The 27,412-nt window shown below is 47.4% G+C and overlaps 1 protein-coding gene across 1 annotated transcript; it reads left to right on the top strand.

Annotated features, from left to right (window-relative positions):
- Window positions 1–5,388: 5,388 nt before the first annotated feature.
- Window positions 5,389–27,360, top strand: LOC134021551 (LHFPL tetraspan subfamily member 3 protein-like). The gene is made up of 4 exons (XM_062462505.1): window positions 5,389–6,883; window positions 24,318–24,554; window positions 25,557–25,585; window positions 25,727–27,360. The coding sequence occupies exons 1-3, from the start codon at window positions 6,457–6,459 to the stop codon at window positions 25,571–25,573; spliced, it is 681 nt and encodes a 226-aa protein (XP_062318489.1). The 5' UTR covers window positions 5,389–6,456; the 3' UTR covers window positions 25,574–25,585; window positions 25,727–27,360.
- Window positions 27,361–27,412: the final 52 nt, after the last annotated feature.

The raw sequence follows: 27,412 nt of genomic DNA, 5'->3' as shown, positions 1-27,412 counted from the left end.
TTGAACACACACCCACAATGAAGTCCGAACACTACTCTATGTGTGGTGTCAATTCCAACATGAAGATTCAAACTCGGACATTCCCCCTAAATGTTTCTACATGTTCTACAACACAAACACACTCACACACACAGACACACACACAAAAAGACATGAACACACACACACACACACACACGTGAGTGTACTATCTCTGTAATGAGAGTGGTGTAAATAATCCCAGTGTGGAGAGCAGAGGTTAGGGCTGGAGAGACCGAGACAGGCGGTCTGGCTCCTTCCTCTCCCAAAGAGACCAACCCTGGATCTAACACTGTGGACAACTTCCTCCCTTTCAGTAAACCCTGTCACTTCCCAGCATAATGAGCTCTGCTTTTCCTCAATTTACATTTGTCTATGTAGAGGTCTAGTACTAACGGGGGCGGGGGGGGGGGATTTGATCCCACGACCTCGTAACCCTTTATCGCTGAGCTATACCCATCCCCAGATAACTTTGAACAAGTACACTATCCTGTCTGTGCATAGGATGTATCAAACGTTTCACAGTTCACCACACCGAACCAGATTCCAGCAGAGGGCATGGTCACAAAACCAACATGGCAGATCTGTGCTCAGCCGGAGCAAGACGAAGCGACTCTGTCATCCTGAAAGACTGTGAGCATGCAGGGCAGCACAGCATCCAGCCCACATCAAGCATCCATGGCTCATTGTGTTGGTTTTGCGACTCCCCCCACCGCCACCGCCGCCACCGGCTTTCATTTGGACATTTTATCTTTTGTTTACTGCCTGGGTATTTACTCTCTGCGGCTTTGGCAGAGCAATACTCCACCAAACTGTTGGCAGCGGTCCGGTTTGATCTGCAGTTACGGATGAAAGGAGTGGGGAGGGGGGGCAGAAGGGGTGGGGGGGGCTTTAGAAAATACTCAAATACAGCTAATTACAATGAAAGTCCATAAAGACGAGGCCTGACAGTGAGGGGTGAGGCATTGTGATGCTAAACTGATCACCAGAGAGCGACACTTGTGTGTCGACCACAAAGGAGCCAGAACTTCCACCCGGATTCCGGAAACTTTTTATCAACCCAGAACAAGGCATGCAGGCAGACAGGCAGAGAGACAGACAGGCAGGCAGAGAGACAGAGAGACAGACATGCAGGCAGGCAGGCGGGTGGGTGGGTAAGACCGGAATTGATATCAAGATGCATTCTTAATGAGGTAAAACCCCTGTAAGATGAGACCTCAGCATTTGGTGTAAACACATCCCTCGTCATCATTATACTGTGATGTTTCCTTTCATGTGAAGCTGTTTATTCTCTGGCAGCGATAACAAGAGCTCGCTCACTGTCAATCCATCCGTGCAGCCTGTCTTATGGAAAGGAGCAGAGGAGATTTCATGTCCAGAGCTGCTTGTTGGAGAAACGCTAATCAACAAAAGGCCAAAGCCAGTCTCTCCGCCATCACAGAGCACAACACAGCGGAGAGGGAGTCTCACAAGGCCGATTAGAGTCTGCCAGCTACCAGATCACAAACAGGCACCATTCCCAGCACGGGAGAGATAAGAGACACTTTTAGCAGCAAGAAAAAAGTAGTTAGCATACAACAGCAGGGGTTGAAAAAAAAGAACTTTCACACAAACACTCAGCTCTCAGAGAAGAAGAAAGGGCATCTGGGCAACGGAGGGACAGAGGGAGTGAGGCGAGAGAGAGAAAGAGAGAGAGACAGAGAGAGAGACAGAGGATTGGAGGGAGTGATGGTAAGAGAAAGAGATGGGGTGTGAGAAAGGGAGAGAGAACGAGAACGAGAGGAAGAGAGAGGAAGAGAGAGGGAGAGAGAGGAAGAGAGAGTAAGAGAGGGGAAGAGAGAGGAAGAGAGAGGGAGAAAGAGGGAGAGAGAGAGAGAGGAAGAGAGAGTAAGAGAGGGGAAGAGAGAGGAAGATAGAGGAAGGGAGAGGAAGGGAGAGGAAGAGAGAGGAAGGGAGAGGAAGAGGAGAGGAAAAGAGGAAGAGAGAAGGAGAGAGAAGAAGAGAGAGGAAGAGAGAGGAAGAGGAGAGGAAGGGAAGAGAGAAAAAGAGGAGAGCCTCGTCCAGAGTGGCGCAATCGAAGGCTGACATTTCAAAGAGGGCTGAGCAGGCCCAAATCCCCAATCAACAAACCAGCCACAACCCCTTCACACACACACAGTATGAACACAATTATACAAACACACACAAGCACACAGCAGTATTCTCATTCAAACACACACAAACACAACTAAACAAACACACACACACAGAGTGTACCCAGACCCAAACACACAAGAGAACCTCGTTACGACCTATCCTTATCTCTACACACACAGGCATTCTCTTTTTGGCACTCTTTTGGTCTCTCTTTCTCTCTCTCTCTCTCTCTCTATCACACACACACACAAACACACAGTACTGCCAAGCATAGTGTTAACTGGCTGTCTTTTCTATCCTAAATGCATTGAAGTAGCCCTCCCGAATCTCTCTCACCCTACCAACCATTCTTTCTCTCCAAATTCCCACCAGCACCATGTTCCTCCCCTCCTGTCCAAATTGATATATGAATTTATTTAAATGTTTTTTTTAATCTGATCCAAAAATAAAAGGTTCGGAAATTCAGGTAGCTCAAATTCAGATCCCCAAAAATCAATACAATAAATGTAAGCTTCAGAAATTCAAATAGAACAAAATTCAGCTGCTCAAACAGTTCGTTTTCACAGAAATTTTATTTTAAAATGTGTAAGAATTTGCTTACACATTTTGCAAGGGTGCAAGGGTGGGGAATCGATGTTGTAGAGGTTTACTTCTGTCCAAAACAATCTTATTTTGCCCCCTGTTGAACATTTATAGAACTGCAGCTTTGAATCCAGTAGATGACTAAAATATAAGTACCAAGCATGTAGGCCTAATATACAGTGCATTCCTTAAGTATTCAATATTTTATCTTGTGTAACAGGTCACAGGAACAAATCCCTACAGGCAAGAAGAATCTTGCAGTTGGGTTTGTTTATTTCTCGAAGAAGATGACAGAACAGCCCCTCTCCCAGGACCCTTGGCAAAAGAGAACAAAAAGTACACAGTTCATAAAAGAAAACCTCCTCATAAGGGAACCAAAATTGGGGTAGATGGACAAAAAACATTTCCACAACTTCCTCCACCAACATCCTCCCCGTCACACTTCTTCCAGTCATCTCTCTCTCTCCCCCCAACCAGAATCCTCTGACATTATGTGGGTCTCAGCTAATTACCTAAACTTGCTTCAGGTGTGTATAATTAGTCTTATCCACATTCTGATGGAAGACTGGAGCTCAGTAGGTCTTGGCTTTGCCTGCTGGGCACATAGCGTCCCTCCAAGGTGTCCTGGGAGTTTTATCTTTTTACAAGTATTCTTTTCTTCATCAATCAACAAAAGATGAACGTGTTAAAAGAAGAACGCCAGACGTCAGAATGGTTGAAGTTTGCCACAACACACCTAAAGGAGTCTCAGACCAGAAGAATCAAGATTATTTGGTCAGATGAGACCAAGACTATTGGAGCTGACAGAATATGATCAAGACTGGCAGGTCAGTCAGGACTGAGGCTAGATTGAGGATGAACATAGAAAAGTACAAAGAGATCCTTGATATGCACCTACTCCAAATCACACAGGACCTCACGCTGAAAACCGTGTTCACTTTCTACCCGGATGACAGTCGGTGAGCGTCCAGTCGAGACAGACCACTAAAGGGAACTCAGAACAAATCTGTGTCACTGAGTGGCCTGAGAGCCCAGACCACAACCCACTGAAACATATTTGGAGAGATGTAAAAAATTGCTGTGCAACGACAATCTGCATCCAACCGGACAGAACTGGAGAGGATCTGAAGAGCAGAATGGGAGAAGTTCCCCAAATGCAGTGGTGTCAGGCTTTGTAGCATCGTACCCAAGAAGACTTTAAATTAATCAAGTACCCTTCAGAAAAGTAATGTGAAAGTCTAAATAAATTGATTTATAGAACACAGTCCATATCAGCATGTGTATCTTCTCTACAAAGCAATGGATACTGTGGTGTCACTTTATATTCGATTTACTTGTTCCCAACAGCGTGTTGTCCATACTGTATCAAACTATAGACTATTCACACACAAAACAACAGACAGGAAGCCCACAATCATGTTAGAGAGGTGACTGAAAAACTCATGTTTCTGTAAATGTAAACAATTTTAATCAAAACTAAGCTTTAGGCGCCCCCATGTGGCCAAAATTGTTGCAAGAACCAATATCAAAATGGCCTGTGTATATAATTAGGATTATTAATTATAAGAGCAGACAATCTAAAAGTAATAATCTAACATCCTTGAAGAAGGATAACATGCTCATACTTAATTTGGCCAATTGGCTAAACTACACTGGGAATGAATGTATACATTCCTTTGAAATGGATTATATTATGATTAAAATGGGTATGTCTGGCATCTGCACAAAAATATGGATTAAGGATGTGAGAGATTGTGTTTGATCTACAGTTGATCCTTTCATTCAGAGTACTGCCTCCTACAGTGATCCCTGCCTCAACCACTTCAATAACTAGTCTGAACGTGTTTTATTGTAGGGGATTATAAAGGATTCCTCAACAGTTGTGATATAAATTAGGCCAACAATAAACATGCAATAACAAAAATGATGTGAATCACCTGCAGACCACGACCTGAAATGAGGTCCCTGAAACTGAGGACATATTGTACAGTAAAAACGATGATTGTTGTGGTATAAACAAACACATATAATGTGGTTTTGAACTGATTTATTTCTTTGCCCTCTACAAACTGTTTTCAAGAGTGTTCCATCTGTGCGCTATAAAAGTACAGCATTTTTTCAACTGCAAAATCCCCCTCAAAAGATATCTGTCTTCATGCATATAGGTTTGGGTAATCTCCCTAAGTCCTAATGATGAGTCATTGCTGTGATGTAACCACGGCTTCTGAAGGATGGTGCTCAGTATAAGGCACACTAGAACTATATAAGGAGTGGTGGGAAAGATATTTTATGATTCAGAGAATAATTATATCGGGCTGTAGCCTTCCTACCTGTTTAAGTCTGCGCTGTGTGGGTTTGGTTTAGAAGAATATACCGTTTCAAGTCAGTTCCCCTTTGCAAACCAGATGACCTCAATGTTGACTTGCATTGATTTATTTTCAACAAGCTACATGGCAGTTTTACTTACAATTGATCGATGAAGACTACGCCTACATCATTTAAGATTTAAAGTGTTTTGGCAGTTTTCCATCATAGTGGAATATTTGCTGGAGGGCACTGTAGTGAAGTGGGACACATTTTTCCAGTTGCTGCACGTGAGCGTTCGATTATCCATGGCAGGTACCATTTTATCAGAGGGATGCAGAGGGATGCGCGTGCGCACCTCAATGTGTTTCCTAGGACGTTAAGGACAATATTACCAGACTGAGCAACTAAAAAATTTCTGAATACAGTTCCTGTGCGCAGGAGCAATTGTGTAGGGATTTAGAGGGATTTTTATTCTAGCGCTGGAATACCACGAAAATGACGCGAAAATGCTTAGCGGTCATAAATTACGGGTCCCTTTGATGTATCGCATAGAAAGTAGCTCATAGTTAAACAACTCTTGGGACAGCGCAAGCCTGTATAGGTTGCGGGAGTATCGTCAGCACCGACACCACGAACAACATCCGCCTCGACTGATGCGTTTCTTAAATAATTTCTCCCTGGTCTCCATTTTCGGCATCGCATTGGCGGAGGCTGCAGAAGGCAATTGCCTGGGAGGCGATCTCCGTTTAATCCTCGAGGCTGTGGTATCCGGGTAGATGTAAATTATCTCTGGGGGTTGGGATCCTTTTCGCAGCGTAGGCCTGAAATTCGTGTTGTTTTGTTTTAAATTCATAAGACTACTATGATATAATCGCAATTGTTATTGTAGGTTATTAGATTATTTTAAAGGTGGCATAGGCTATGTAACACTGCCGTCTTAAAATCAAGAGGGGAGAGGTGACTTGCAATTGTCAGATATCAGATTGATTGGATTCTCTTATGTGGGCCATCATTAATTTGCATTTCAGTTTGATATTTCCATCTGACACAAGCGTCGAGGACACGTGTCGGTAGCATTATGCCTGTCATTCAGTTAGACAGATAGACACTAGGGGTGGGAGGGGAATTCTCACAGTCTTACTGTAACGTTGCACACGAAACAAGTTATCCGACTTCTGAATCAGAACTGGGTATAGGCAGCAAGCTCTGTGCTATCTATGCATGCAACGTCATGATTTGAATTCGCCTGACAGATGTTAGCGTGTTCTAGTTGCATGTTCGTGTTCTGCAGTACACGCTCTTTAGATGAGACGTAATTCTTGGCTACAGTCGACCACTGGTACAACCAATGATTAGTCTTCTATTGATTGTCATTTCTACATAATAATAATAATAATACAGAACAGCACAGACATGATACCAGGCGGTCCTTCATCTATGCTCCCTTCATCGGAAGCTGCTAAATTATACCAGACTAATTACGTCAAGAACTCTCGTTCCATCGGACTTTTGTGGGCCATCTTCACCATTCTTTTCGCGATCATCAACGTGATCATCTTCAGCCAGCCCTACTGGATCGGGGATGGCGTGGACACGCCACAGGCCGGCTTCTTTGGTCTCTTTCACTACTGTATCGGAGAGACAATCGCCAGAGACCTAACCTGCCAAGGCACCTTCACTGAGTTCGCCGCTATCCCCTCCACCGCCTTCAAGGCCGCGTCCTTCTTCGTTGGTATGTCGATGTCGCTGGTCATCACCTGTATCGGCTGTTTCGTCCTCTTCTTTGTCCTGAGCACGTCCACCGTTTACAAGATTTGCGGCTGGATGCAGGCCTCCTCAAGTGAGTACCAGCAGCTGTTTTAGTGGGCTTATTATTTTGTAAATTCAATAATACATTCCTCTGTGTTTTAGGCTAACTGTTCTCATAGCTGCATACTTTATTGAAACGCAGTGTGTAAGTAAAAAAAAACAAAAACGGTTGTGTTTGGCAGAGATCTAGCCTATAGTTCCTGCCCTGCTGTCCTGCCCTCTCCCTGCCATAAGAAGCCTTTCACACTGGTATGACGACTTCACTGGTTTATTGTTACATTTAGCGACATTGTTTTTGGCAAATTTCAATCAGGACCTGTCCAGTTCAGAGTTCACCCTCAGTGACAGCAGGAGGTGCTGAAAAGACAGTAGCGGCTGATGTCGCTGTCCATGGTCAAGTTTACGTCGGAGTGTGGTGCTGAAAGGACAGCGACTTTGCGCTACGCTGTTGCTTTGTGTTAATTCATTGTAGATAGGCTATTTATGTCTATAAGCTAAATAATATTTTGTACAATAACAGATGGTATACCAGGAAACCTTTCTCAAATGGTTCCTAAATTGTAACAAATGAATTCTCACAGCTCTGTGCACACAGAGAACACCATATTTCTCCACCAGCTTACTTTCTTGATGTGCTTGCCAAGCTTGTGCAATGGAAGACGCTTAAACAGCTCACTGACAAGCCCATTCTGTGCTTATACATTTACACAGTGTCTATAAAACTTGATGGGCCCAGAAACTCTCTGTTCACAGCTGCTGACAGATCAGCAGAACCTTCTGTACTGTGAACGGCATCTAAACGCCCAGACACTCAGACTCAGCTGTTTGTCCCAGTTCACTACCCTGTCAACCACTGTCTTCCCTCCACTTGCTTTTGTTCCCGATCACAACAAGCACAAATCAGGGGGAATTATTTGGAAGCAATCCAAGCTCTCCTGGTCATCTTAGACTGAATTAACGCAGCGAGCCACCCTAACGAGGGCACTGCTGGGCTCAATGCTCTGCAGTTAGGAGATGAATGAGCGTAACAGGAATCCCTGACCGCAGGAGCCCGTTAGCATTAGCGGCTAATGAGCAGAACTCACTCCACCTCACAGTCGAATGCCACTAAAGTTAGCTCCAGGCTAGGTTAGGCTAACTACTCTGCTGTGCAGCTGACGTGTATTTGCCCAGTGTTGGACAGGTGGCTCTCTTGCATTCAAGATGCGACTCGTTAATCTTACCATTAGGTAACACCCCTCGTCTTCCACATTGACTTTTGTTGTCGAGCTACCAGGAGATTTTGTGTGTGTTTGTGTGATCCCAATGAGTTACACCTGATCGTTACACTGACCCGTCTAATATTGATCCAAGGACAGAGTAATGCTTCGCTCCCTGTAAGTGATGCATGCTCAGGACTCACAGCGTTGCTTCCCACAGAGGATGCTAACAATCTGGCAGCACTATTCCCTTTTTGTTTTCCTCTCTGCTACTTTCTTTATTTTCCATCCTTTGTTTACCTCCATCTTAGTCCCTTTCTTCACAGTCTCTCTCTTCCACTCTCTTTTTATCGCCTGCTCTCTTTCTCTCTCTCTTGTACCAAAGTCTGTCATAGTCTGACAGCCCCAGATTACAATAACAGTATTTGTTTTGGCAGAGCAGACAGGTTCTTCTCTTTGCCTCAGCTATGTTTGTATGAAAAATATAATCAAAGTCTTTGACATAACCAGACTGTCTGCAGACTGGGACTTAGGTATTTGATTGATTGTAAATCAGTGCATACTTGAAAACAGCTTCCAGAGTCTACAAAGGAAGACTACAACCCTCTCAGAAATGGCAGCTCAGTACCAAGGTCATGCATGTTGGCCCATTATCCATGTAATTGATGGGAGCCTACTGCATGCACGAACAGTACTGTAGCTTTCACAAATCCCCAGACATGTTATCCTGGAGCAGGGTGAGGAGGTGAGTCACTTAGACAACTTTGAGAAATCCTCTCACCAGCGCCTCCCTCTCTCTCTCTCTTTCTCTCTTTCTCTCTCTCTCTCTCTCTCTCTCTCTCTCTCTCTCTCTCTCTCTCTCTCTCTCTCTCTCTCTCTCTCTCTCTCTCTCTCTCTCTCTCTCTCTCTCTCTCTCTCTCTCTCTCTCTCTCTCTCTCTCTCTCTCTCTGTCTGTCTCTCTCTGTCTCTCTCGCTCTTTCTCTCGCTCCCCTTTCTCTCTCTCTCTCCCTCTCTCTCTCTCCCTCCAGTCCCAATACAGACACAACCGTCTCCTCTCAGTTAAACCCAGGAAAAGGGTTGAATGTTTCATGAGAGAGTTAACCACCAGGAGACGTTTGAGGAGCATCGGCAGGGAAGCTCTCAAAATGTCTTCCTGGTGAGGCCAGCAGCACACGCTGCCAAACCAGTTTGAATGCAGAAGTGCTCAAGTACTGTAGAGTAGTGATGGGAAGTTCGGATCATTTTACTGACTCGGTTCTTTGAATCTCGTTCAGTAAAATGAACGAATCTTTTTTCAAGTCATTCATTAATTTCAACGGGGGGGGGGGGGGGGGGATTGTCAGTAAAGTACAAAAAAGTTAAAATAACAAAACCTGTAATTGTTAGTTGTTATTAGTTTTTAATTATTAGTACTGAGCCTATGCAGGTCACGTGAACATTTTTCCAAAGACTCGTACCCGGCAGATGAACGAATCGTTCACCACCAACCATGTCTTCGGATCAATGTTTCGTTCTTCTGCCAACCGAGTCTCGGATTAATGTTTCGTTCTTCTGCCAACCGAGTCTTCGGATCAATGTTTCGATCTTCTGCCAACTGAGTGTTCGGATCAATGATTCGTTCACCTGCCGGGTATGAGTCTTTGGATCATTTTTCACGTGACCTGCATAGGCTCAGTACTGGTAGCTAGAGGAAACCGAAATGATTCGTTCATTTTGACTGGGTCTTCGGGGTACGGGTCTTTGGATAATTTTTCACGTGACCTGTATAGGGTCAGACGAGGAAACAGAAAGTCTTTGTTGACCTCATTTACTTTTGCGTGACTAGGTTTAGTAAGACGTGAATGATATTCGTTCACAAGTGATAATTATAGGTTATTTTAACTTTTTTTTTCGGCCACGAGAAAATGAATAAATCGCTCTCTGAGACTACTCGTTACTCCCGAGTCATACTAATGATTCGTTCAAAATGAACTAATCGTTCACGAACGACACATCACTACGGTAGATCCTCTGGAACGGGGGCGTATATCTGCTCCTTCTCTCGAGGGCGATTACTGTGCAGGCATCTGCTCAGGTCTGACGTGGAGAAATTCTGGATGGAGAAAAATCCAGTTTTCGTACACTGAGCTGAGCACTGTAGCCTAGATATGCTATACGAAGGGATATTCTACCATTCTTCTCCATTACCTTCTGCTCTTCCCTCTGCTCTCCAGAACTGAATTTCTTGATCCTAACCCAGCAATCCCCAGCCTGCCTTTTCTTCACTTGTTCTCTCTCCTCCCTCCCCCCTTTTTTTCACAGACTTGTAAGTTGGCAAAGTATGTGCTTTCTCTCACTTTTTTTTCTCACAATCCTTCTCTCGCTCCATCTCTTCCTCCTTCTCTCTCTTCCTCTTTTCCTTTCTCTCTTTCCTCTCTCTGCTTCTCTCTCTCTCTCTTACTCTCTCTCTCGTTACAGCCGCCTCTACACCCCATGCACCAATTAACTGAGAAATGCAAAACAAAGTTGGCAGTGCCCTCAGAGGCAACCAGACCGTGAGGTCAATGATAATTACTCCACCGTTTCCTGTTCTCCCTTACAAATTCTTTGTCATGTTGTGCACATTATTCTGCCTCCTCTGTGTTTTCACGCTGTTTCCTCAGAGAGCATTCGAAGGAAGCTCGGAACAAACAAGCCCTATCATGTGACCGGGAGCACAAAGCATGTTGTTTGTGGAGTGATTCTGAGCAGCACATTGTATCAGCCAGACCCTCCCTGATGACAAAAGAGTACTTCAGAGGCGTCCATTCAGTTTGTTTGTTAGCTCTGTTGCTCTAATGTTTCAGCGATCACTTTAAAAACAGATCAATGCACACATCTTAACACTTTGCCGCTAGTTCCGTTGCTTGTTCGATTGGAGTTGACATAGCATCTGAAAGCCCAGTCTGTGAATGGAACATCGGGAGGACTTCTTAGTTTCACCCATCGATTATTGATCAAATGGTCTCTGGCACTCCTTTGATTCTGCACCACATTAGATCCTGGTAATTACACACCTGCACGGATGCCTGACTCACCAACACTCACATCAACATACATACACACACACACGCTCTGAATGCATACAGCGGCTTCTAGCTTTGGTTCATATCAGCGCTTCGGAGTGCGTACAGTATGATTGTAGTTGCGTAGCTAAGTGGACATGTGAGCAGACGGGAGGTATGGAGGAAACAGCTTTCATCCTGTTTTTCCAAGTAAGGCTCAGATCAACCCCTTCAGGCTGATACTAGCAATACATCTCCAGCACAGACCCAGAAACCTCCGGTAACAAACAGAATGAGCAACGAAGGTGGAGGAAGTGAGAGAGAGGATCTGCCGCCACAAACAGAAAGCTGGAGAGGGAAGATGAAAGGTCTGATAGGAAAAGTATAGCTTCAGTTGTTGAATTGACAATGCAGCTAAGGAGAAGACCAGAGAAGACAAGCCAAAACACTTCCTGTTGTGTCATTACTCTCTCTCATCTCTCATCTCTCTCTCTCTCTCTCTCTCTCTCTCTCTCTCTCTCTCTCTCTCTCTCTCTCTCTCTCTCTCTCTCTCTCTCTCTGTCTGTCTCTCTCTGTCTCTCTCGCTCTTTCTCTCGCTCCCCTTTCTCTCTCTCTCTCTCTCTCTCTCTCTCTCTCTTTATGTCTTTCTGTCTTCCACTGAGGCTGGGACTGAAAGCTACATGAAAGCCCAGTTAAAGAAGATGGAGAACACACTTTTACTCGGTTTATACATTGCAAAAAGTCTACACCTGCTGAAACTGGCCCACATCTTTGTGGAAGCTTGAATGCACAAAACAATTTGGTCAGGAAGTTGGTCAGGAAGTTGGGTCTGGGGTCGCTCAGTTGGGGAAAAACTATGTCTGAACAAGAGCTGTTCGGACCAATCAAATTGTCAGGGCGGGCTTTATACGATGATGGACAGATGATCAACGGTAACGTAATCAACCACATCACCAAAGAGCGCTTGGGTTGAATTTGTTTCAACAAACAACATACTACGTTGCTCTGATTGGTTGTAGGTCTATCAATTGAGTGAAGAGGCATTTTTTTCTGGGTTCAGTTGAAACATGCCCCATATAGCCTACTCACAGCCCAACGGAGCGGTATCAGACTCATATTCTGACGAGAATTATGAGTATGACAACGTCAGGCTAATGGACAGCCTTGTTTAGGTTCTGGACCTTTACTCATATGCAGGGAAGTTCCCTTTTCATTAATCATTATTAGTATTTTGGATTGTGTGTGTGTGTGTGTGTGTGTGTGTAATTGAACGTCTCTATGTGTGGGTGTGTGTGGGTGTTTGCGTGTGTGTGCGCATGTGTGGTGTTTGTGGCTCGTGACACCTGTAGTCAGGCGCCATGAGAAACATGTCCTGTCTGAAGGACACCACAGCGCTCTAGCAAGGGGCGCTGCGAGAAAGGCCAGCGTGTGGGCCAACAACACGTGGCCCAGCGCACACACGTGGAGACACACGTGTGTGTGTGTGTGGGGGGGGTGTGTGTTTGTTTGTGTGCATCAGTGGAGATTTTAGACTCTTTTTAGGGGTGCTCAAGCACACCTAAATGTCATCTCAGCACCCCTAAAAATTATAATAACATGATATGATAATATAATGTTTATTTATTGTTGACACATCATTATCATTTCTTTTGATTCTGTTAGTTCATGAAGAAAGGGACTTTCTTTTTCCATCCATTCAATATTTTGCATTATAATACATAAATGTATTAATTGTTATCCAGTGAAATTAGTGATGTACTAAAAGCATTTTGAAACGGTTAGGTTTGTTATCAACGTCAGAGATGTCGGCATGCATACTTATGAATAATTATGTTATAAAAAAAAAAATTGAATAGAAGTATGCAGTGGCATACCAACATCTCTGATGTTGATAACAAACCAAACCGTTTCAAAATCGGTTGAAAATTGAGCAAGTTATGGTCATTTAAAAAGTACATGTAGCATCAACACAATGTTATGGGTGAGCGAGTTGACTGTAGCAAGATGGCCGCCATGTGCGGACGTTTGACTCCGTTGTCCGGCAACGCGGACGATACATCTACCCTTTATATATATCTATGGGGCTCGCCATGCTGGGAGGGATGAGTATCTACTGGGCCTGGGTCCAGGGGAGCGGATGCTGGAGCAGGCTGGTTGAGCTCTTCAAGGAGGAAAGGCAAGGAGTCGTTGTTTTGTGATGATTGCCAAGTTCATCTGCATTCTTGTGGGTGTTCTCCAAACGCCATGGAAACTGCTTGTGCTGACCTACGACCCCTTTTTAATCAAATGAGCCGGATGCACAACATTGCCTTCTGCACGCTAATCTCTGCACGCACGTCTGCTCGATCTCTCCCTCGGTCTCTCTTTCTCACTCTCTCACTCTCCCCCGCATCTCTCTCTCTCTCACTGTGTCTCTCCCTCCATCGCTCTCTCTCTTTCTCTACCTCTCTCTCACTGTCTCTCTCAGCAATGGCAACCTCTGCAGCAAGTTACTTCGCTCACTAAGGTGAGACGAAAAATATCTCTGCAATACCCTCGTCTCTTCTCCCCACCCTTCTCCCATGTGTCTCCCTCTCTCTCTCCCGTGTGTCTAACTCTCTCTCTCCCATGTGTCTCACTCTCTCTCTACCCATCCCCCCCTCTCTCCAGCTCCCCCCCCCCCCCCCCACCACCGCCCACCCCCTCTCGGTTTCTCTCTGCTCAGTTGATTCTGTTTTGAACCCACCCCTGCATTAATGCCTTACTTGACTTGCTTTTTAAAATTAAGAAACACAGTCAATCGAACTCTATCTAATTAGGGCCGGGGGCACAGCTGGGCTGTCAGGCATGCAGCGTACAGCCCAGCTGAGCGAGGAAGAGGAGGAGATATAGGAAGAGGATGAAGGTACAGAGGCAGACACCTGAATCTCTCTCTTCCAATTTGTTATGAAGCGTTGTCAGCTGTGTGGTCACACTTTAAAGTCCCAACTTGGCATCAAGCTGTGAGGATAAGTCCCGCACAGTTTGCATGCGGGAGATCGACTTGTCGACTGAACGCAGATGATGCCATGTGGCCATTGCATGAAACGTTTCAGATTCATAGAGATGGTTAGGAGAGTACATGGTTCTGGAAGTCAAACTAAATCGATGAGGATTCATTCGTGTGGTGTGTGACACGACCCTCTTTGACGACTCCAGGGCCTGCAAAGTCTCACACAAAACAAATATCCTGTGGGTTAAAATGGGCCTGTTTGGTGCAGACTACAGATTTGCCATCAGACTTAATCTCTCTGAACTGAAAGACAGCCAGGCAGCCATCTGATTTATTCCAGTGAAGAGCGAGGTGATGAGACGGCAAGGACACTGTGACCTATTAAAAACCATATCACAGTGACGGCATACTTCTCCCATCTCTCCCGTCATCGGGAAAAACTAGAAAGTAACACTGTGAAGGGGATAGAATCCCTGTGTTTGCTAACAGGAACACTGTTAAAGTAGGACACCGCTATGTGAGATACTGTGTGTCTCAGCTTGTTCAGCAGTCCCTGGCATCGTGACGGCGTTGTAAACCCATCGTTTGTCAATGACCTCGTTAAACTGGAGTGGCTACCTTAAAGCTGGGTCCTGCGAGGGCTGCGATTGGCCGATGATCCTCCCTGTTTGATTGGCCGGTGTCCAGACCCTCCCTGTTTGATTGGCTGAGGTTCAGACCCTCCCTGTTTGATTTCTGACCATTAGATGTGGATCACCACCCGGCCAACGTTGTTTTTCCAGATGAATCAAAGGCGTTCTTTGAGCCCCAGCCGTCACGGCTGTTCCCCACTACTACCTTCCCCCCTCCTCTTCTGTTGAGGTACTGGACGTCATGTGGATCGGTTACATAAGCCCTCAGACCTCAGCCGCACTCTGCTCGCTGTTAATGCAGCACTCCATGCCTGCACCACACCCCCCCCACCCCCCATCCCTCCAATCCCGAGCACTGCACTGACTGGAAGCTCTACCTCTGTCAGCATTCACTGAGGGCAGATTAAGATCAAGGTTAACCCCACGGAGGCAAACAGACTTTTCGATATTTGCTCCTGAACAAAGGGTCCCCTGCTTCAACCCCTCCACCCCCCCCCCCCCCAGTCACCTGTGGTCCTCCCCCCCTCCTCTCTTCTCATCCCAGAGGGGATCGATATAGGGGATAATGAGAGGCTCTCTCGGGGCACGGACTCGGTTATTCATTAGCAGTCAGAGCAAGCGACACGCTCGCCCGGAATATATTAACCGTCTGAAGGAGAATCGGCACAGCAAAAAAACAAGGTTACAGAATCAAAGCTAACCCACGTCGCTAGGCATCATCTCCAGGGAGAGGAGGACTGTAGCTAGCCCACCTGGTGCTGCTTGGATGGACCCCATCTTCTGTCTCTGAACAGTAGCGTTGAAATGAGCCTGGGTGACTGGGTGAAACATTGTTGTTGATGTTACTGACAGTCTCCTCTGGTAAAAAAACAAAACCGCAAAACATTCGTCTTGGGTTTACAGGAGTTGATTTTAAGTGCTGCATTGTACACTTCATAATTTGACCTTGTTCCCGGTTCTGGAGGTTATAGTAAACTGCGATGATAGATGGGTTGTGACAACACAAGTAGCTAATGACGGAGAATTCTATTTGGTTTAGACGTTCTGTTTGACGTTATTGAAAGTGCGCAGGGCCTCAACTGAATTCCTTCCACCAGATCCTTTTCCCTTATGTCACAATTAATCTAACTCCGAGCTGGTTTTCAACAGCCTATGGGGGTTCGCCACTACCCAGAAGAAAAGATTATATTGCAAGATTTGCAGATTTGTGAGAAGTTTGTGTCTGCAACTACAAAAAGTGTGTCTGAGTGTTGCTGTTGGAGTAAGCTGTTTCCTGCTGTATCTAGTCCTTGGACTGATATGATAGGTGCTGCTGGCATTATGTGCTTGATGTGCGAAAAATAGCTGATGGTGTTGACAGGGAGGGCTTCAGAGGGGGCCTCTAAGCTCAACTCTCCCCTGAAGCATTTGAAGTTTTGCCAATAACTGGGGCAGAAACAGAATTGTATTTGGGAAAGTTTTCTCATGTACCCTACAGCGTGTAGGCCTATACAAATCCAAAAAAGAGCGAGGGCTGAATCGTTTTTTTCGAGTCGAAGATAACAACACATTGTAACCTATGTTTTGGACACTTTCTGTCCAATCAGAGACCTGTCTTAACCTACAGGCTAGTTAATTTCGCCAGTTTCGAAAACATGAGTCAAGAAAATGTCATTAAAAAGAGTGAAGTTACACCATTTCCAACTCTGTGGAAGAGAAAACAAATGGAAGCGTTTCCGCGCTCCACGGCGTTCATCTTTTCTACTCATATTAGTCGACACGCTGCAAAAAGCAGGACCCCAAAAGCTACTCGGTCTTATGGAGTGAAGCATTTTCACAGCACATTAACTGGCTTTACATACAGAATGCTCTATAATTGCCCCATTTATCTTGCCTCAATTAAGGCTCCGTCATTGTGTAAGGCAGTCCTGAGCGCAGGGCTCATCCCAGAAGCCACAGATTTATCTTCATTGTGCTGAGGACCACGTCTGCCGTGGTCGCCTCTTTCCCGCTGGTCATCGCTGGCATCGCGGACTGCGGAATTGCAGTACAGCAGCAGGCTAAACGAACGTTCCACCATCTACTCTCGGTACTGCTAGGGAAGGCATTCGGTCTCAGTAGCAACTACAGGTTGGAAATGAGGTGGAAAATAGGTTTGCCATGTGAAAAGATTTTGTTCATAGGTTGGAAAGAAATAATTTAACATTTGAAGTATTTTTAGTCTTAAAATGTAGTAAGGTATCGTTGCGCCTCTCGTTTTTCAAGAGGTCTAGGCATAGACTCAGTCTTCAAGGTTCCAGATCAATATCGTCTCTGGCCAGCCAGTGGAGAGATCATCCCCAACTTCATCTCCGTCCCCTGGGGAGATGACCTGTGCTCTGCTGGGACGGATCATAGAGAAGGAGAAAAGTGACTCAGGTCCACACACACTGGCAGAGTACACAGGATATATGGGCCTGGTTGTCTAACGAGCATTTTGTTAGACTACAACTTTCATCTCCAGCTGCTGTTGTGCCAAACAGCATGTAGAGGAAAGCAGGCCACTAGAGACAACGCCAGCTCCCCTTCAATCCACAGAGTCTCTCTCTCCCTCGCTCTCTCTCTCCCTCCCTCTCTCCCTCTCTCCCTCTCTCTCTCTCTCTCTCTCTCTCTCCCTCTCTCTCCCTCTCCCTCTCTCTCTCTCCCTCTCTCTCTCTCCCTCTCTCTCTCTCCCTCTCCCTCTCTCCCTCACTCTCTCCTTCTCTCTCTCTCCCTCCCTCTCTTTCTCTCCCTCGCTCTCTCTCTCCTCTCTCTCTCTCCCTCGCTCTCTCCCTCTCCCCTCTCTCTCCCTCGCTCCCTCCCTCTCCTCCACAGTCTGGGCAGAGTGGAGGGAGCCGGCGGCTGAGTGTCTCTGGTTCCCTTCTCTGTCGAGACATGAATCATGCCGTCCACAGTCACCACATTGATCGCTCACTCAACACCCCTTCACTCCAACTCCAACCCTCTATCCTTTCATCCCTCTCTCCTTTCATCCCTCCACCCTTCTCTTCCTCGATCCCTGTCTCCATCCCTCCACCCTTCTCTTCCTCCATTCCTCCATCCCTCTCTCCATCCCTCCACCCTTCTCTTCCTCCATTCCTCCATCCCTCTCTCCATCCCTCCACCCTTCTCTTCCTCCATTCCTCCATCCCTCTCTCCATCCCTCCACCCTCTCTTCCTCCATCCCTCTCTCCGTTCTCTCCTTCCCTCCACACCTCTCTTCCTCCATCCCTCCATCCCTCTCTCCATCCCTCCATCCCTCCCTCCATCCCTCCACCCCTCTCTTCCTCCATCCCTCCATCCCTCTCTCCATCCCTCCACCCTTCTCTCCCTCCATCCCTCTCTCCATCCCTCTCTCCATCCCTCCACCCTTCTCTCCATCCCTCCACCCCCTCTTCCTCTCTTCCTCCATTCCTTCATCCCTCTCTCCATCCCTCCACCCTTCTCTTCCTCCATACCCCCATCCCTCTCTCCATCCCTCCACCCTTCTCTTCCTCCATACCCCCATCCCTCTCTCCATCCCTCCACCCTTCTCTTCCTCCATCCCTCCACCCTTCTCTCCATCCCTCCACCCTTCTCTCCATCCCTCCATCTCTCTCTCCATCCCTCCACCCTTCTCTTCCTCCATCCCTCCACCCTTCTCTCCATCCCTCCACCCTTCTCTTCCTCCATCCCTCTCTCCCTTCTCTCCATCCCTCCACCCCTCTCTTCCTCCATCCCTCCATCCCTCCCTCCCGTCAGCCTGAAGCCCCAGAGCCACCAGACAGCCAGGGACACTGAGGGTCTACTAGCGGTCAGCCTGAAGATCAGGGGCCTCAGGATCCACGTTCAGCGGGGAGCCGGCCGTGGTCATCATCAGTGAGGTTTGACCTCATTCAGGTCACTGTTGCAGTTTGGGGAGGACTTTGCTTTGCATTCCTGTCGGCGCTACCTATTCATGTGAATCCCCCGAGGACCCGACATTCATCTCAGAAATTCTGTGCTCATATTATTTTCCCCCAAGAGAGAATGTGATTTTAGAAGCCATATTGGTGTCAGCCGTGGGCCTGATAGACAAGTGAATATGCATGTTGCGGTGAGAGAGCCTGCTTAGTAAACATGCTCATTTATTTATGCGACTGCGGTGTGTCACCATCAGATGAGACATTTGCAACGTCTACCTCTGCACAGCGGCAAGGAAGGGCAAGCTTACGTGTGTGTGAGGGTGTGTGAGGGTGTGTGAGTGTGAGGGTGTGTGTGGGTGTGTGAGGGTGTGTGTGTGTGAGGGTGTGTGTGTGAGAGGGTGTGTGAGTGTGAGGGTGATCCATATGCAGTGTGGGATAGAGAAGAGGGTGACTGTGTGTAGACAGTATGTACTGTATCATTCAGTTTGTCACAGCTATATAAACAGAAAACGAGCGAAACAAAAGACCCCAAGCCGAAAATGTTTAATCTTGTTTCATGGCTACTGGAATGTCCTGCAGTCGTGTGAGAGATGAGGGGAGCAGATATACTCGACGCTGAAGAGAGAGAAGCGTGAGCACACACACTCATACACACACATACACACACACACTCTTATACACATATTTTCACTCACAATTTGCACGCACACACAATTTGTCCTCCGAGACATACAACCGATGCAAAAAATATTTCCCAGACTCCCAATGATATGCAACCCATCTTTTCTGTCATCTCTACTGAAAGCCAGACAGACAGAGCGAAGCATGGGGGTGGATTTAGCAAGGGTTTACATAGCTGCATTCAATACAATAGGGAGTCAGGTGGCTGAGCGGTCAGGGAGTTGGGCTAGTAATCTGAAGGTTACCGGTTCGATGCAAATGACGTTGTGTCCTTGGGCAAGGCACTTCACCCTACTTGCCTCGGGGGGGAATGTCCCTGTACTTACTGTAAGTCGCTCTGGATAAGAGCGTCTGCTAAATGAGTACATGTGAATGTAAATACAACTGTAGATTCTGTCCTCTCTGTACTGGCTAAAGTGTCACATGTCTTTCTTTCTCTTCTTGTGGGAAAGGCCGGTGACGAGCCATGTGCTCTGCTCTCCTTGTTCCTCACCAGGTCGCCACCCAGGTATCCTATTGGAATGGGTCTCCTGTTATCATGCAAAAACTAAATGAGACCACATGCCTGCAGCTTATGATAAGAGTCTCTGTATCATGTGTCGGTCAGGCCATCTGTTGCCTTGCCTTCGGACTCCCCACCCCCCCACACACACACTCACACACACACACACACACACACACACACACACACCAATGTCAGTCAGTCCTTTCGCCACCGTCTCCCATCCCATAATATCCTGTTGTCCTGCCGGGTTTTCCCAGTCCACCTTCCCTGTCCAGGACCCCCATGCTTCCAGAGCGTGGCTGAGAATAGCTCTGCCCAGGGGGGCCGGCAGATGGCGCTCGCAGTTTGTGACGCGGACGTCGTCCCGGGAACGCTCTGCGGGCCGTGCAAAGAACCAGGCACCCCACACGAGCTCTGCCTCGGTCTCCCTTACTGTCTCTCTCTCTTTCTCTCTCTCTCTCCCTCCCTCCCTCTCTCTCTCTCTCTCTCCTTCACTCTCTCGTCTCATACCAACTCTTTCCGTCAAAAACGTTCTCCTTCCCTCTTCCTCTCGCTCTCTATTATTCCCGCTCTCAAGGGGGAGGGAGAGAGAAGGCCAGAGCTAAAAGGGTAGTAAATGCCATCAGTTAATACCACGCCAGAGCTGTGATTGACAGGTGCCTTCTCTCGGGTGCTGTGGCTGAGAGTATGAAGGACGCTCTGCTAGCAGCATCCAGACTTATTCAATCGCTAATTCTCATCATCAGTTGTGCGATACACTACTAGACTTAGGTTCCAGTCCACGAACATACTTCCGTGACTTTTTCATTCAGAATTACCTTAATACCTGCCCTTGGCTCTGCTCGTTGCATGTTAAAATCCCACAAACGTATGGGGATATTAGTCATATTTAGGAGCCGGTGACATTTGTTGTGTTGTCCTTTCAGACTGTTGAAATGTCGAACCAGGCCTTCTGCTACCTGGCAGGCTGTTGTGGTAAAACAGGACTGATTTCTACCTGGCAGGCTGTTGTGGTAAAACAGGACTGATTTCTACCTGGCAGGCTGTTGTGGTAAAACAGGACTGATTTCTACCTGGCAGGCTGTTGTGGTAAAACAGGACTGATTTCTACCTGGCAGGCTGTTGTGGTAAAACAGGACTGATTTCTACCTGGCAGGCTGTTGTGGTAAAACAGGACTGATTTCTACCTGGCAGGCTGTTGTGGTAAAACAGGACTGATTTCTACCTGGCAGGCTGTTGTGGTAAAACAGGACTGATTTCTACCTGGCAGGCTGTTGTGGTAAAACAGGACTGATTTCAACTGGCAGGTTCTATGGTACTGTCTGTGACCCCAGGCTGCCTGCTTGGATGTGAGAGGGACTTGTGCGTCTTCTGTTGTGCCATGTTGTCTTGGGGGGTGGGGGGGGGCTCCACATGTCGCCCTCTGGTGGTTCCAGCCAGCGTGACGCGACACACACCCCCTGTAGAACGTGTCCTCATCCAACATGCAAAGTGTGTGGCCGACCGTGATGGATCCACTCCACACTTGAGTTTCTCTCGCTCTCTTTCTCTCTCCGGCGTGTTACCGCGATCAGATGCGCTCCATTGCTTCTGCCAGCATTTTATAACAGTGTTGTGTGGGCTTTGGTTTTCTCTCCCCTCTCTCCCTCTCTCCCTCTCTCCCTCTCTCCCTCTCTCCCCCTTGCTCCCTCTCTCTCTCTCCCCTCCCCCCTCTCTCCCCCTCTCCCTCTCTCCTCCTTGCTCCCTCTCTCTCTCTCTCTCTCTCCCCTCCCCCCTCTCTCCCCCTCTCCCTCTCTCCCTCTTGCTCCCTCTCTCTCTCTCCCCTCCCCCCTCTCTCCCTCTCTCCCTCTCTCCCCCTTGCTCCCTCTCTCTCCCCTCCCCCTCTCTCCCCCTCTCCACCCCCTCCCTGTCTGCCTGTCCTTTATCGCTGTGCTAGCCTACTCTGATTTTGTGTTCCTTTCACGCTCTCTCTCCACCACAATGTAAAATTGATGTCAATGTCAAGTCAAGCAGGAACCACAGAATGGATCCCCAGAGTATCTGCAAGCTTTTCTTACCTTTACCATGAATACATGTATGAGCGAGAGGGGGGGAAATAGCACTTGCTAATACTGTGCCAACCCGCTATGCTTAAAACTGTATTCAAGCCATTTCTGCTGAATTTTGTGAGTCAGGCCTCGACTCTGAATCTGAGTCCTCTCCTACTCTAGTCTCTCTTTCTCTGTTCTGCTCTCTCCTCTCCTCCTCTCCTCTCTCCTTCTCTGCTCTGCTCTCTCCTCCTCTCTTCTCTCCTTCTCTGTTCTGCTCTCTCCTCTTCTCCTCTCTCCTTCTCTGCTCTGCTCTCTCCTCTCCCCCTATCCTTCTCTGTTCTGCTCTCTCCTCTCCTTCTCTCCCCTCTTCTTCTCTGTTCTGCTCTCTCCTCTCCTCCTCTCCCCTCTCATTCTCTGTTCTGCTCTCTCCTCTCCTCTCTCCTTCTCTGTTCTGCTCTCTCCTCTCCTCCTCTCCCTCTCCTTTCTCTGCTCTGCTCTCTCCTCTCCCCTCTCCTTCTCTGTTCTGCTCTCTCCTCTCCTCCTCTCCTCCTCTCCTCCTCTCCTCCTCTCCTCCTCTCCCCTCTCCTTCTCTGTTCTGCTCTCTCCTCCTCTCCTCCTCTCCCCTCTCCTTCTCTGTTCTGCTCTCTCCTCCTCTCCCCTCTCCTTCTCTGTTCTGCTCTCTCCTCTCCTCCTCTCCCCTCTCCTTCTCTGTTCTGCTCTCTCCTCCTCTCCCCTGTCCTTCTCTGTTCTGCTCTCTCCTCTCCCCTCTCCTTCTCTGTTCTGCTCTCTCCTCTCCTCCTCTCCTCCTCTCCTCTCTCCTCCTCTCCCCTCTCCTTCTCTGTTCTGCTCTCTCCTCTCCTCTCTCCTCCTCTCCTCTCTCCTTCTCTGTTCTTCTCGCGCCTGCCCTGCTCTGCTCTCTGGACTGGTGTGAATGTGTTCTGACAGGCAGAACCTGAGGGGATGGGTAGGAGAGGAGGCCAGAGGGGGAGGGGGGGTGCTCTCTATTCTGTTAGCTACGCTACGTTTGTAGGCAGCGCACTGTGGATCTATTGTAGCGCTCTCTCTCCTTCGCTCCGATCTTGTAGGAATATTAAAGACTGCAGCATTACTGTAACCGCCAGCCGCAGTGTGTGCGAGTGTGTGCGAGTGTGTGCGAGTGTGCGAGTGTGTGCGAGTGTGTGCGTAGTGTGTGCGAGTGTGTGAGTGTGTGCGCACATGTTTGAGTGTGCGTTTTCTCAGCTACCCTGCCTTAATATTCACACTTTTACTAATTCTTAAGATGTCACCACTACGGACGTCATCGATTCTAAAACGGCGGCAGGAGAGATCGAGTCGCCGTAACAGGCAGAAGAGAGAAGGGGGGGAGGAAGGGGAGGGAAGGAGGGAGGAACACAAGAAATACAAACAAATGAATCCCGTTGGAGCAAGATCCTGAGAGGAGAAGAGTGCAAGAATAAGTCACAATTTTCACATTCACGGATAAACACCCAAACTCACACAGAGGGGGGATTGAAAGGTAAGGAGTTGTGAGCAAAGTTTGGGGATGGAGGAAGACCGTAGGAAAATAATGGAGGGAGGTGTGGGGGGGAGGGGGGGGTGCCTGGTTGTTGGGGGTGGGGGGGGGGGGTGTAATATATGTTGTATTATTCATGTGTATTGCACTCTGGGTAATTGTGTAGTCAGCTCCTTTCCCAGCCCTCTTGCTTCCCCTACCACAGCGCCACCTTGGAGAACAACTCCATCCAGATTGAAGGCGAGGGAGGGTTGTTTTACCCCTTAGGTGGAAAGCGCGAATGAGAGCTGCTTCTAAATATTAAAGAGGGGAGGTGGGTGTGTGTGTGTGTGTGGGGGGGGGGGGCATGTTTAAAGGCAAATTCAAAGAGGCACATCTGTGCATGGTCTCTCGTGCGACATCCTGCTCGGGCTTTTGAACTGTTGTTGCGAGCAAACAAACAAACAGCACAGCACGGTGTGCATGTGTCAGATTGCTCACTGAAGGATCACAGTCAGTCCCCATCCCACGGAGGGTACGGGGGACTGCTGCATGGCCTGGGGGGGGGGGGGGGGGTGGTGGTGAGACCTCCCTCTCTGCAGTCTGGAGGTGTCAGCTATAACTCTTAGCATTTGTAGGGTCTTTTTACACCACTTGTTGTTGATAGTAGTGAGCATCGTGGGCTGCTGTGGTTTACTCTGCAGAGAGCAGACAGCATACGAGGGAATTGATAGATGAGGGCATCACCGCGTGGGGGGAGGCCTGCACGAGGAAATGGATAGCAGCAGCACTTCAGCTAACTCTCCTCTCTTCCTCTCCCTCGCCCCTTCTCCCTCCGCCCCCTCTCCCTCGCCCCCTCTCCCTCGCCCCCTCTCCCTCGCCCCCTCTCCATCCAACACCTCATTACCCCGATTGCCCGTTTAATTTTTTTACTTTACCCTTCTTCCCTCCATCCCATCCTCCAAAAATTCTCCCGTGTATATATACATTACATATATCCCTCCTCCCCGCCCTGCCACCCCCACCCCCCCACATCCCATCTGTGCCGTAGGCGTGTGTCTGGTGCTGGGATGCATGATCTACCCCGACGGCTGGGACTCGGACGAGGTGCGGCGGATGTGCGGCGAGAGGACGGACAAGTACAGCCTGGGCGCCTGCTCGGTGCGCTGGGCCTACATCCTGGCCATCATGGGCATCCTGGACGCCCTCATCCTCTCCTTCCTGGCCTTTGTCCTGGGCAACCGGCAGGACGGCCTGATGTCTGAGGAGCTGCTGGCCGAGAGCAAGGGTGAGGGGCGCACACACACTCACACACACACTGTACACACACACACATACACCTACACACACACACACTCAAATGGTAAATTGACAGGATGCCAATACTTCATACTAGACAACAGCACTGCCAGTCCCCACGCGGTTTACATTCTGTCCCCAGGTCTGGTGCTTCAGGCCTAACCCACCTCAGAGATACAGCATCCTAAACCACAGACTCTTTCCACCATCTTGGTGACCCCGTCCACACCGAGCCCCTCTCACGCAGTTACAGAGAATGTGCTCAGTGTCCACACCCTGCAGGGTTTAATGAAACCAGACAAGCATGGATGGACATCCTCCCCTCTTCCTTTCCTTAACCAGAGTGAGAGTTTCCAGGGAGAAAGCCAGAGAGAGGAAATATTAAAGGAAAAGATTGAAGGAAAAGATTGGAGGGCAGAAATGTGCAGAGAAGTTCATTGCGCCCAGAGGCTTTTGGATCGAGTGATGAATTACTAATTGTTACCTTTTTACAACAAAGTGCTTCACACACACACACACACACACATCACTGCAGTCCTTCTGTGGGTGTCTAGGTGTGTGAGTTCTTGGCTTGCTTGTGAGACACAGGCAGGGAATAGGAACTCTTCTTCAACAAACCCATCTTCGTTTTCTCTTGCTGCTGCCGCTGGTCTCCAGCTGTTAAAATAGAACCAAGTGGACAAAACAATTATCAGCCGGTTTGGAAAGCTTATTTGAAACAATAGGTACTCATCTCTATGTCTCTGAAATAAAGTGGTTGGTTTAATTAGCCTCTACAAAGCTTCTTATAGGTTGATAAATTATGTATAGACTGGAGTCCATGGAACGGGTCTCCTATGAGGCCATCTACTGGCCACTACCTTAATTACATGCTCAAGACAATACAGTCTGCATGGTCAGAAAAAGTAGTTTGTCTCTTTGATGTTCCCAAACGCATCCTTAAAATTGTTGGGTTTTTAACAGCTGTGTTTCTCTATCTTTTCTTCCACAGAGGCAGGAAATGCGTAGAACATTCCACTGGTGAGTGATGAATAGTTATGAAAGCTATGTATTTTTTCAGGGAAGTAACGAAGCAATAAACCGTGAGAGGGAACACAGAAATAATAATACACATGCTGTAAATATTCCCTAACCTCTCTATCTCTGTCTGTCCTCTCTCAGCTGTGTGTGTTTCCCAGTGTGTGCTCATCACAACCAGATCCCATCATTTCCCCTGAGGAGGAAGTCTGACCATGGCTGTGTATGAGAGGGAGAGGACCAAGAGAGACAGAGAGAAAGAAGGAAAGAGAGAGAGAGAGAGAGAGAGAGAGAGAGAGAGAGAGAGAGAGAGAGAGAGAGAGAGAGAGAGAGAGAGAGAGAGAGAGAGAGAGAGAGAGAGAGAGAGAGAGAGAGAAAAAAGTAATGCTATGGAGCCAGCCATCCAGTCAGCCAGCCAGCCAGCCCGTCCCATCCAACCAGCCATCCAACCAGCCATCCCCCAGCCGGCCATCCAGCCAGCATCCCAGTGATATCTACTCCACACCAACCCTCTAGATGGAACCTGGTCTTCACACAGCCCTCTGTGCTCTGTCTGGGCTTGTCTACCGGCCTTTAGACAGAGACCACAGCTCTCCACAAACCCCTTACTGATAACCCTAACCCTTCGGAGCATAGACCAAGCCAGTACCAGAGACTTTGACTGAGTCACCATGGTTTATCTACATTATGATGAACAAGTTTGAAAAACATTGCAAGCATTGTAGATCCCCACCACCACCACACACACACACACACACACACAAACTCATATGTATGCACACCAAAGTAGGTAGGCACAATCAAACACATACATAGTACACACTTACACACAATATCCTCAAACACTTACACTGTAATTATAACATACCCATTATGCTATCACGTTCAACAACAATAGCTCGATTTGTGTGCCACTGCCTGAATATGTGTTATGTTTTAGTTGTATAAAATAAGGAATCTTCTTATTCTCATGTAATATTTAGTGGAACTTTATTATATTTCATATGTGGACTACAAAGAAAATGTGTCTGGTTGCTCTCCTTTTAACTCATGTGAAAATCCAACCCTGTAATCCATCCTAATATTATATTATTATAGATAATACCAACAACAAAAAAATAATAGTTTTACTAAGTTGGGTCTGAAACATGTAAATATAAAATCAGAGAGATTTTTGTTTGTAAGCCCATCTAAAAAGCCTGTCCTGCTTGTTTTGCACAGCACTGTCGTTGAGGAGAATCTCAGTATTTTGTAGTTTATTGTCTTCTCATCACTGTGATGGGATCATATGTGTATACTGAATATGGGCATGTCTGCTCCATAACTAGCAGCTGCTGTGTGTCTCAATGTGTGTGTGTGTGTGGTCTGTCTACACACCCACCTCTTCTCACAGTCAAAAGAGTTCCAGACCATAAACCTTCTCTTTTTCATTCTCTCACTTTCTTCTCTCTCTTCTTTCTTCCTCTATCAACAAAGGGGCATACAGGGTATGAAAGGAGCGGGTGGTATGTGCATGCGAGGTGTTACAAACCTTGGGAGAAGAGAGAGCTGATGAGTGAGAGTGTGTGAGAGATAGAAAAAAGAGAGAGAGACAGAGAGCTTTAGTATAAACACTTTAGAAAGGCCTATCCCAGTCTAAAAATGTAAATTGTATGTACCAGAGTAAAACATTATCATATAGATACCAAACATATAGAGACTAGGGAAAGGGAGGGTAATTAACAACAATAAAGTTATTATATTAATATGATTATAATTAATAAAGATTTTCACTGTACAGCAAATTGGAGTTCACTGTTGTGTCATTTATTTGCATTTACTTTGTGGTTG

This window comes from Osmerus eperlanus, chromosome 5 (genome assembly GCF_963692335.1).
Source record: "Osmerus eperlanus chromosome 5, fOsmEpe2.1, whole genome shotgun sequence".
NCBI classification, from domain to species: domain Eukaryota; kingdom Metazoa; phylum Chordata; class Actinopteri; order Osmeriformes; family Osmeridae; genus Osmerus; species Osmerus eperlanus.
This window is presented reverse-complemented; position numbering and strand designations above follow the sequence as displayed.

Excerpts from the sequence above, each read along its gene's own strand:
- LOC134021551 (XM_062462505.1), top strand. The coding sequence starts at position 6,457 with ATGATACCAGGCGGTCCTTCATCTATGCTCCCTTCATCGGAAGCTGCT. Across the intron at positions 6,884-24,317 it reads CTGGATGCAGGCCTCCTCAA|GCGTGTGTCTGGTGCTGGGA; the intron begins GTGAGTACCAGC and ends TCTGTGCCGTAG.